Raw genomic sequence first — 12,080 nt, forward strand, 5'->3', positions numbered from 1 at the left:
TAATCTCTCACTGTATGGCAACTCCTCTAGCCCCTTTACCATTTTAGTCACTCTTCTCTGGACCCTTTTGAGTAGTACCGTGTCCTTCTTCTTATAAGGCGACCAGTGCTGGATGCAGTATTCCAGCTGGGAGTGCACCATGGCCCGGTTTAGCGGCATGATAACCTTCTACGATCTGTTCATGATCCCCTTCTTAATCATGCCTAGCATTCTGTTCACCCTTTTTGCCGCCGACATGCATTGTGCGGATGGCTTCATCGACTTGTCGACCATTACTCCCAAGTCTCTCTCCTGGGGGGTCTCTCCAAGTACCGCCCCGGACATCCTGTATTTGTGTATAAGATTTTTGTGACCGACATGCATCACCTTACACTTATCCACGTTGAACCTCATTTGCCATGTCGCAGCCCATTTCTCGAGCGTGTTTATGTCATGTTAAAGATATTCACAGTCCTTCTGCATCTTCACTACTTTGGATAACTTTGTATCATCCACAAATTTAATCACCTCACTCGTACCAATTTCCAGATCGTTTATAAATATGTTGAAGAGCATGAGCCCAAGCACCGAACCCAAGCCACTCCACTGGTGACGCTTTTCCATTCTCTGTGTCCTATTCACCAGCCAGTTTTTAATCCATGTGAGTACTTCACCCTCAATTCCATGGCTCACAATTTTTCAAAGTAGTCATTCATGCGGAACCTTGTCGAATGCCTTCTGAAAGTCTAGATATACAATGTCGACTTATTCACTCTTGTCTATCTGCTTGTTTACTCCCTCAAAGAAGTGCAGCAATTTCGTCAAACAAGATCTTCCTTTTCTAAAGCCTCATCAGATTGTGTCTGTCAAGGTGCTCAATGATACGGTCCTCTATCAGTGCCTCTACCATCTTTCCCAGTACCAAGGGCAGACTCACCGGTCTGTAGTTTCCCGGATCAGCCCTCGAACCTTTCTTGAAGATTGACATAACATTTTCCACATTCCAGTCTTCTGGAATCCTCCCCGATTTGAGCAACAGATTGGCTATTAGATGAAGCAGTTCAGCTATAGCCCCTTTCAGTTCCTTGATTACCCTTGGATGGATGCCATCCAGTCCAGGGGATTTATCATTTTTAAGCCTATCAATCTGCCTGCATACCTCTTCTAGACTGAGAACTTATAAGTTTGGCTAGCAACAGGGCAAAATGTTAAGTGCAAAATTTAGGAAAATACATTTAGAAAGCTTGAGGTTTTTTTGAATATTGGTCCATTATGTTTACATTAAATCACATTATATTATAGTTCATACAAAACTGTTTCCATTTTAGGTTTGGAAAGATGCTGCCTCTCAGATCTTCTTTTCTCTTTCAACGGCGTTTGGTGGTCTGGTTACTCTGTCTTCCTACAGTAAATTCAACAACAACTGTTACTTAGACTCCATCGTTGTTTGTGTTACAAACAGTCTTACCAGTTTATTTGCTGGCTTTGCTATCTTTTCCGTACTGGGATACATGGCTCATATATTAGGAAAGCCTGTTTCAGAGATAGCAGATTCTGGTAAGTTTTCATTAATAAAACTTTCTCCCTCTTTTACAAAGGTGCGCTAAGCTTTTTAGCGCACGTTAAACACGCGCTAAATGCTAAAGTGTGCATGTTATCCTATGGATGCATTGGCAGTTAGCGCACGTGTTGATTTAGCATGCGCTAAATCCACTCTAAAACCCTTAGTGCGCCTTTGTATTGTATATGTTAGCTGACTTATATACTGTACAGTCATTTGGTTAATTCAAGGGGGAATTGACTGAACTGCAATAAAAGTTTGCATTTTACCACATCTTAGTTTACTGTTGTGAGTGTGAGTCTCTCCTCCCAAGGTACCCACAACTCCCCAGACTCCTTACTCCACCAAAGGCAGAGAAGCACTTCTGTTGAAACCCCCCCCCCCCTTGCACTCTTCCACACACTTCTGGTAGGCCTCTCCAGACCTAATCCTCTATGCACATTGGCAGTGGCGTAATAAAGGGGGGTGAGGACCGCTCCAGGCATCAGGTCTGTGGAGGCACTGGCACCTTTTCACCCCACCCTATCATACCATGCCACCCTCGTGTCATTCCCCACCCCACCTCAACCCATATTTCCGTATTATCTTCGCTGGCTCCAGCCTGGTTCCCCTTTAAATCACTTCAGGGTCATGGGGCCAGAAGTGATAACAGTGGGAAATCCAATGCTGGAGCGAGGAGCATGCTTGCAGAAGCCACTCGCGCTGGTGAAGATTAAGAGGTATGGAGGGGGAGGGAGAGCGCAAGTGTGGAATGGGGGGTGGGAATGTGTGCGGGGTGCGGGAGTGGGGACATGGAGAGGAGGGTGCGGGGTGGGGGGGTGCCACTGCCCCGGACACCTCCTACCCTTACTACGCCACTGCACATTTGTGATCCCTAATGTTGTGGGACTTAGGCAATGTTCTTTCTAAGCTGTGAGGGAATTCTCCAACTGCATTCCTGTTAGTGGAAAATTCACCATCATCTTTTCAGTCACTAGGGATAAGCAGAACTTACCTTTCCTTCACTATTGAAATAGCACCCCCACTGGCAGGAATGTAGATGGAAGCCTCCCATATAGCTTAGAGCAGTGTTTCTCAACCTGTGGTACACGTACCCTAGAGGATACACAGACCGCCTGTTGAGAGTACGTGGGCTGACTGCTCCCTACCCACTGCCACCTGCCCACTCCCAGCCCACCACTCACCACCTGCCTGCTCAATTTAATTACCCCCAGCTCTGCCACAACTCTAAAAGGGTCAGGTACACACCACTGGTCCATAGCCTTCACTGCTTGGCTAGCCTGGACTTTCTCTCTGACGTCAGAATTGATGTCGGGGAAAGGCTTATGGGCCGGTGGCATGCAATCGCTGCACGCGCCTGGCCCTTTTGGAGTTGCGGCAGTAACAGGGCTGGAGATAATTAAATTGAGTGGGTGGTGGTGGGCGGTGAGCTGCGGCCATGGGAAGCGAGCAGCGGCCGCGGAGGTGAGCCGCGGCGGTGGCAGACCGGGTGGGAGGAGGAATCAGTGGCGGATCAGCTTGGGGCAGGCAGGTAGGCTTTGGCCCAGCTTTGGGGCAGGGAGGGAAGGAGGAAGAAGGAACTAACTTGGGGCAAAGGAGGGAGGGAAGAAGGCGGTCTAACTTGGGACATAGGAAGGAGGGAGGGAGGGAATAGGAAGGAGGCAATTGTTAGGCCTGAGTGAAAGAAAGAAAGGATGCACAGTCAGAAGGAAGTGCAACCAGACACTCATGAAATCACCAGACAACAAAGGTAGGAAAAATGATTTTATTTTCAATTTAGTAATCAAAATGTGCAGTTTTGAGAATTTATATCCGCTGTCTATATTTTCCACTATATGTGTCTATTTTTCTATAATTGTTACTGAGGTGACATTGCATATTTTAAAGCCATCTGCCTTGACATCTTTGAAGAAAAACCTGAATATAAATGAATAACGTTGTTTCTTGCTCATCATCCTTTCCCCTTGCTGGTGAGTGAGCTTGTTCCATTTTGTCGATTCCTTTTAGTATTTTAAAAGTCTCTATCAGATCCCCTCTCAGTCTTCTCTTCTCGAGGGTGAATAATCCCAGTTTTCTGAGGCAATCTTTGTAGCTCAAATTTTCATACCTTTTACTAGCTTTGTCGCTCGCCTCTGCACCCTCTCCAGCAGTGTTATATCCTTCTTCAGGTATGGAGACCAGTGTTGGACACAGTATTCCAAGTGTGGTCTGACCATTGCTCTATAAAGCGGCATTATGACCTCCTTCGATTTACTCGTGATTCCCTTCTTTATCATGCCAAACATCCTGTTTGCTTTCTTTGCCACCGCTGCGCATTGAGCCGACGGCTTCAGGTTCCTGTCTATCAGTACCCCCAGGTCCTTTTCTTGTTCGCTCATCCCCAATGTTATACCTAACAGCTTATATTCATACTCCTTATTTTTCCTGCCCAGGTGCATCACTTTGCATTTTTCTACATTAAAACTCATCTGCCAATTCTCTGCCCATCTCTCAAGTTGGTTCAAATCTCTCTGGAGTTCCTCACTGTCTTTTTGTGACCTGATTGCCCGGCAAAGCTTTGTGTCATCTGCAAACTTGATGATCAGACTGGTCGTTTCTTCTTCCAGATCATTTACGAAGATATTGAATAAGATAGGCCCAAGAACCGAGCCCTGAGGCACACCACTAGTTACTTTCTTCCAGTCCGAATACTTCCCATTTATGCCCCCTCTCTGTCTTCTGTTTTCCAGCCATTTTCCTATCCATCTTAGTATATCCCCTTCTATTCTATGACTTTGTAGTTTTCTGAGAAGTCTCTCATGTGGTACTTTGTCGAACGCTTTCTAGAAGTCCAAGTATATTATGTCCACTATCAACTTGTTTGTTCACCATCTTGAAAAACTGAAGTAAGTTCCCTTTCCTGAATCCATACTGACTACCTCTCAGCAGGTCATGGGTATCCAGATGTTGGACTATGCTATCTTTAATCAAAGCCTCGACCAATTTCCCAGGGACCAATGTGAGACTCACAGGTCTATAGTTTCCCGGTTCTCCTCTTGATCCTTTTTTGAAGATTGGGATGACGTTTGCTATCTTCCAGTCTTCTGGTATCCGTCCGGTTCTAATTGACATGTTAGCGAGGGATTGCAGTAGTTCTCCAATTTCTACCTTTAGCTCCTTTAATACTCTCGGGTGAATTCCATCTGGGCCAGGGGATTTCTCACTTTTTAGTTTGTCAATCTGGTCCAGATCCACCTTCACTGTGTTGAGGCTCTCCTCTATTTCTCCCTTGAATACTTTCACTGTTTTGGGTATTGATGTGGCGTCTTATTTGGTAAAGACAGATGCAAAGAAGAAATTTAATCTGTCTGCAATCTGTTTGAATTCTTTGATGTATCCTTTTCTTCCTTGGTCGTCGAGAGGGCCCACTGTCTCCTTTGCGGGTTTCATCCCTTTAACGTATCTAAAAAAGGGTTTGAAGTTTTTGGCCTCTTGCACTATATTTTCCTCATAGTCCCTTTTGGCTTCTATCACCGCCTTGTGGCATTTCTTCTGGTCATCTTTGTGGCTGTTCCAAGCCTCGGTTGTTTTCTCGCATTTCCATTTTTTTAAATGAGTCCTTCTTTTCCCTTACTGCATCCTTCACCTCTTTGGTTAGCCAAGCTGGTTCTCTTTTGCCTTTATTTTTCCTTCCTTTGGCTATCTGAGTAATGTATAGTTTCTGTGCTTCGGTGATAGTGTTTTTTAGTAGGGACCATGCTTGCTCTACCATTTCGATTTTGGCTATTTTTTCCTTGATCCGTTTTCTCACCATGGCTCTCATGTTATTGTATCTTCCTTTTTTAAAATTAAACATCGTGGTTAGGGTCTTGGTTTGCTTCCCCTTCCCGATGTCGATTTTAAAGTTGATCATGCTGTGATCGCTCGTCCCCAGCGGGACCGTGACTTCTACTTCTTTTGTTTGCCCAGTTATGCCATTTAGGATCAAGTCCAAGGTGGCATTTCCTCTTGTTGGTTCTCCTACCATTTGTTCTAGGAAGCAGTCTCCCATCATTTCCAGGAACTTTATTTCTTTGCCTCAGCTTGAGGTTATTAGGTTCCAGTCTATCCCTGGGAAGTTGAAGTCTCCCATGATCGTTACATTGCCCATCCTACATTCATGCCTTATTTCTTCTGTCATTTCAGAGTCTGTTTCATCCGTCTGTCTTGGGGGTCGATAGTAGAGACCTATTTTTGTGTCTGCTCTGTTCTGTCTGGGGATCTTTACCCAGAGAGACTCCAGTTTCTTTTTCCCCTCCGCCTTTCCTTCTCCGGTAGATTCTACTCCTTCCTGGACATATAAGGCAATACCTCCCCCTTTCTGCCCTATTCTGTCTCTTCTGTAAAGCTTGTATCCCTGCAGTACTGTGTCTCATCCATTTTCCTCGTTCCACCATGTTTCTGTTATGCCAATGATATCTATTTCTTCGCGTCTTGCTAGTGTCTCTAACTCCCCCATTTTATTTCTCAGGCTTCTGGCATTCATGTACATACATTTAATCTCCCTTTGTGCTGCCTTCTTGGACTTTCTGGGCTTCATAGTCCTTATTGTGTCTTTCACGGCATCCATTTGCGCTCCTTTTCTGTCTTCCTCATTTGCTTCAAGTTCTTCCCTTTTACCTGAGTGGATGTCCTTAGTGCCTTCGTTGGGGTCTCCTGCTGCCCAAGCCATCAACTGGTTGTCGACTGTCCGCTCTCCCCTGATCTTCAGTTTAAAGCCTTCTCAATGGCCTGCTTCATGTTTCCAACCAATATTCTCACTCCTTCTTTGGTGAGGTGTACTCCGTCCTTTCTATAGTACCTGCTTCTTCCCCAGAATGCCGTCCAGTTGCTCACGAAGTCAAAGCCTTCTTCCTCGCACCATCGTCTCATCCAGGCATTGATTGCTCGCAGTTCATCTTGCCTCTTCGCATCTGCTCTCGGTACCGGGAGGATCTCAGAGAATGCCACTTTCACCTCCCTGATCTTCAGTTTTCTTCCGAGTGAGCGGAGCTGGTTCTTCATTTCCTTCCTATCATACTATTATATTGTGTGTATATGAAAAATGGATGGAAGAAATTGCATTACAATTAGTATTATTATTGGGGGGGGGGGGGGTGAATCAGGGGCAGAGTTTGGGTGGGTCTGGGGCAGAGTTTAGGTGGGGGTGCTTGGTTGGTATTTGTTAGGCTAAGGGGGTGCTTGGCTTGAAAAGGTTGAGAAACACAGGCTTAGAGGGAACACTAGTTATGGGACATCACTCCTGTTTCTGCTGGCTCTAGGTTTTGCAATGGCACCTGCAAACCCCTAACACTAGTCTCATGGTTCTTTCAGGTGGCATTTTTTCAAGAGTAGCACAAATCGCAGAGATCAACATAAACTGCATTATTCAGTTTAAATGTTTTGCATCTCATTATTATGCAACCCATGGCACCATAAACTAATGTATGTTACAGTAAAATAATTAACAATTTTCCATTTAATATGCATAAAGGTTAAAAAATTGTGCATTTTCCCCTTACCACATACTAGTAGCTATTTACCTCAATAATATACTGCCAGTTTATTGGGAATCTCTTATCCTCAGGGCCACTTTCCGGCTCTGCTCTGTGTTCACGGTCCTTTTATTAAGGCGTGCTAACCGATTTAGCGAGCTAAAAGCTAACACGTCCATAGAATAAAATGCACTATTAATTTAAATTTCAAATGTCTATTATTTTTTACTTGTATAATAAATTATACCAAAGCATCATACACAATATCATTCCCCCCCCCCCCACTGTTATAAATGAAACCCTCCCATTCCTTTCAATCACCCCAAAGTTTATCCATTCATTGTTCAAATACTGCTGAAAACGCATTGATTGCAAAACATAGAAGTATGTCGGGCTGAAAAGCAGAAATGATTGTTTTGTTTTTGAAGAGGAACATGGATAATACAATGGATTTGGAAATATATCCATAAAATAATATTGAGACCGGAAGCTGAGGTTGAACAACAAGGCAAACTTTGCACAGAGATCTACAGTAGGATTTGAACAATGAATGGATAAATTTTGGGGTGATTGAAAGGAATGGGAGGGATGAATGATATTGTGATATTGTGGGGTGAATGATATTGTGATATTGTATATATTGTGTATGATGCTATTGTATAATTTATAAGTAAAAATTAATAAACATTTGAAATTTAAATTAATAGAGTTTTAATAATAGTGAGAGTTGAGTGGATATATTTTGTATATATAACGCTATTTATATGGTATAATTAGCTCCATGCTAGGTGGTTAGTACATAGAATATAATGGGCATGTTAGCATTTATTGTGCACCAATCGTTAGTGCGCACTAAATCAATTATCGTGCGCTAAATCGGCTAGCACATCTTAATAAAAGAGCAATGAATATTCTAAAGAATATTTCTACAGTCCTAAATTCAAAAAATATCGATGTAGGAATATGTTGAAATAAAATATAGGACCAGATGCACTAAAATGTTTTTCCCATTGCAAATTGCTTAGAAGGGACAAAGGACCAAGATCTTTGTTTCTAATTTTCAAAGAGTGTGTAGGCACAGCTGAAAAATAACTTCTAATATTAATTTTCTTTCTTAGGTTTTGGTTTGGCATTTATAGTTTATCCAGAGGCGTTGCTTCACCTGCCAGTGCCCCATATTTGGTCCTTTCTGTTTTTCTCTATGCTTGTAACATTGGGCATAGACTCTCAGTTTGTATTGGTAGGTACGTAATGCTTTATTTCTTAAAACAGCTGCATATATTATTTGAATATTGCATCAGATTATTACTAAATCTGGCAGCGTGGATTGGCACGGTAAATGCTCCAGCACCTATAGCTGTGTCTCACAATCTTTCTCAGCTTGAGACACCCAGAAGTGTGTGACATCACCGTGATGATGTCACACACATGCATGACATCATCACATCAAAGTCCACGCATGTGCAAAGGCCCTTCAAATGGGGGGTACCTGCAAGGAAAAGGGCCAGCTGAAGAGAAGGAGAGGGGTTGGCACGGGCTAATTGCGAGAGACACATCCTGTAGGCCATGGATCTCAAAGTCCCTACTTGAGGGCCACAATTCAGTCGGGTTTGCAGGATTTCCCCAATGAATATGCATTGAAAGCAGTGCATGCACACAGATCTCATGCATATTCATAAGGAAATCCTGTAAACCCGACTGGATTGTGGCCCTCAAGGAGGGACTTTGAGACCCCTGCTGTAGGCAGTCAGTCGGCACTAGCGTCGGCGCCTCTCCTCCTCCTCTGTGTGCCATGAAATCTCAAGAGGCATACACAGTTTGCAAAATACTGGCCTATAGGAATTGAATGGGCATCGGAGCATTTGCCACACGGCACTTGGCTGTGCAGCTTTGTAGAAGGAGGCCTAATTTTGTCATATGTTAATATCACAAAAACTTTGTTGACTAAATAAAATTATATGTCGACTACAAAAAATGTATGTTGACTAACGTTCTTACTGCAGCAAAAAATGTCTTACTGTGGAACACCTCATTTTGGGATCAGCATGTGTTTCCTATGTGCTAAAAACATAAAATGCATTTTTTCAGCACTGGGGCAGGTCTGGGACAGATAATCGGTTAGCACAGCTAAATTGCTGCAAGCTAACCGATTAGCACGTGTGCTCTTACTGCTATATAATAGGTGGTGAGTAGGGGGTTCATGCACTAATGTCTGCATGCTGATGGGACAATTTGTGCATGGCCATTAATGGAGAAAATAGAAAAATCAGTCATTATACCTCAGTGGAAAAAATGGCCTTAGCGTGAAGGAATGGCCTGCATGAGGATGTACTAAAACTAGTTTGGTAAAAGGGCCCCAAAGTATTGTAAAAATAAATTATGGCATGTTTTAGAAATTACTTCCTTTTGAAAATATTTGCAAATTTGGCTAAAATGGTTAAAAAGCACTATTGCAGAGTATGGTTGGGTATCCTGCAGTAGTTTGGATCGGTGTGCATTACCCATGCATTAAAAAATATAATTTATTTTTAGAACTGGGGGGGGGGGAGGCATGTCGAGGGATGGAGAAAACACCAAAATATAAGTTGGGCGTGCCCTAGGACATTGCAGGAAATTTAACTCCACAAAAAAATATATAAACCTCAAATCTAAATTTTTAAGATAAGGAGCACCCTCAGTGTGAGTTTGAAAGCTTTAAAGAGCGACTCAAAAAGCAGCTCTAGTGCTTAGAATAGCAAACACTGAGCAGAGATTACCACTCACTGCCAGCCGCACACCATCATCTGGGTGCTCCTGTGTGCTTTAAAGTGCAAGTCAAGTGCAAACAATGTGCAGTAAATAAATATATATATATAAAAGTGGAGGGGTGGAGAAGAGGCATGTTCTATGCTAATCAGTTAGCACATTAACCAATTAGAAAATAGCTGTCGGTAAGTGCTGCCTCACTAATGGTCATGCACTAATGGGGAAATTAGCACGTAGGGCTAGATTCACTAACCTGCTGATCATGCCTGATCCATGGCCGATCTGCGGCAGGCCGACTGATTCACAATGGGTCAGTATTTAAATGGGGGCAATCGGAGGAACACCCCCCTCCGACCACATGGATCGCTAGTGAGTGATCCTGAAGCATGCGCAGGCCATCTTCTATGCCTGTAGATGGTCTGCACATGCTAACAAAAGCAGCCATTTTTTTTTTCTTTTAACTTCACTTTCGAGCCCGTGGTTTTAACCCGTGAGTTAAAACCACAGGCTTGCACTGCGGTGAAGGGAGAGTCGGGGCAGAGAGCAGGAGATCGGGGCAGAGAGCAGAGAAGCAGGGCAGGGAGCAGGGCGGCAGAAGGAGGGCAGTTGGAAAGGACCTGAGGTCCTCAGCAGTTGCTTATTTTTGATCAGTCAACCCAGTCGGTGTCCCTCATTTTTTTTTTTAGTGAATCGCTGCCTGTCTACATTTGAATGCCATTCCCCCTCATTTGCATGCGCGGATCAGAGGATGATCAGGACAGAGGTTAGTGAATTGGGTAGGAGGAAAATCGGGTCGCAAAGAGGTCGCTAAGTGATTGGGACTTGATTGGTGGGGTTAGTGAATCTAGCGCGTAGTTTATGTAGTGTATAGTTTATTACTTATATTCCACTTTTATTCAAAGTGGATCATAATATTACATACAGTAGTAAAACACAATACAAATTTGATAACATTCATATATCACATACATCCATAATAATTTAAAAGTATGGATCAGTCTCAGCTGTCCCAACTCAAGCCACTTCTCAAACCATCAGTGGTAACCATGGACTCTCTTTGGTCAGCAATAGAAAACCTTCATTTGGTATGTACCAACGTAATATCACTAACAATAAAAATTAATCAAGTTGAAACTCAGATTCAACAGCAAAGCCAGAAAATAGGGGGGATTGAATAATCTATGCTAGAGGTCAAAACTTTTAATAAACAAAAAGTTACAGATAAAACTTTTTATCTATGGAAAATTAAAATCTTGAAAATCAAACTAGGAGCTTGAATTTAAGGCTATTGAATTTTCCTATACCTAAATATGTCTTCAAGAGAGATCTTTAAACATTTTTATACCTCCATTTTGAAAATCTCAGAATCTAATATCCCCCCGATACAACAAACTATGATGGAATAGAAAGAAGAGGAAGAACAAGCACAGTTAGGAATTTCGGAGGTACTGGAATCTTCTGAAATTGAAACTCTGGGTTGTGCTACTTTAATAGTTTCCTTCGTTTTTCTTCAAGACAAGGATATGATCTTGAAATCATATTTTAACTTAAAACAAATTTTCTATTTGGGTGAAAAAGTTTATATTTTCCTGGATGTTTCAAGATGGACTCAAATTCGAAGGAAGGAATTTTTGCAGTATAGGTCTAAAGTTATTTCCTTGGGAACCTCCTTTCAGTTGAAGTTTCCCTGTAAATATTTAATTAACTACCAAAAAAATAAGTATATTTTCTTTGACCCAGAACAGTTGCGCTTTTTCTTAGAAGGAAAAGGGATTTCTGATGCTACTTAGGAAAGTACAGGATAACTCATGTCTGTTAATAATTATTTTTTTCCAATTCTTTATTAATTTCAATACTTACAATAAGTGTAATAATAAATACATTTTATGCTCAAATATCACACTTAATATTCTTGTAATATCCATTTCAGAATTGAATCCCCCTCCCCCTTATCAATTACCATGTCCATACATAAAATATCTATTATCAGCCCTTATCAATTATTCAAAACTCATTAATCTATCATCCCCCCACCTCCCCCCTCACGGATGTGCATATTTAATGGGGAAAACACTATTTAAACGTCACAATATTTTGCTAATGGCTCCCAAATCTGCTGAAACCTCTTAAAATTCCCTTTCTGAATGGCCAATGTCCTTTCTATTTTATACATATGACACAATGAATTCCACCAAAAACTATAATTAAGCCTTTTCCAATTCTTCCAATTGCTTGTAATTTGTTGTATGGCGACTCCTGTCATTATTAACAAAAGCCTGTTGTTCTTGGATGATATTTGGTTT

The 12,080-nt window shown here is 42.2% G+C and overlaps 1 protein-coding gene across 1 annotated transcript in view; it reads left to right on the forward strand.

Annotated features, from left to right (window-relative positions):
* LOC117360292 (sodium- and chloride-dependent neutral and basic amino acid transporter B(0+)-like) overlaps positions 1-12,080 on the forward strand; it is a 183,673-nt gene that overhangs the window by 115,897 nt on the left and 55,696 nt on the right. The window contains exons 8-9 of the mRNA XM_033943984.1: positions 1,308-1,536; positions 8,151-8,276. Of these exons, the coding sequence (XP_033799875.1) occupies positions 1,308-1,536; positions 8,151-8,276 (355 nt within the window). The remainder of the gene's footprint in view (positions 1-1,307; positions 1,537-8,150; positions 8,277-12,080) is intronic.

This window comes from Geotrypetes seraphini, chromosome 5 (genome assembly GCF_902459505.1).
Source record: "Geotrypetes seraphini chromosome 5, aGeoSer1.1, whole genome shotgun sequence".
Classification (NCBI taxonomy): domain Eukaryota; kingdom Metazoa; phylum Chordata; class Amphibia; order Gymnophiona; family Dermophiidae; genus Geotrypetes; species Geotrypetes seraphini.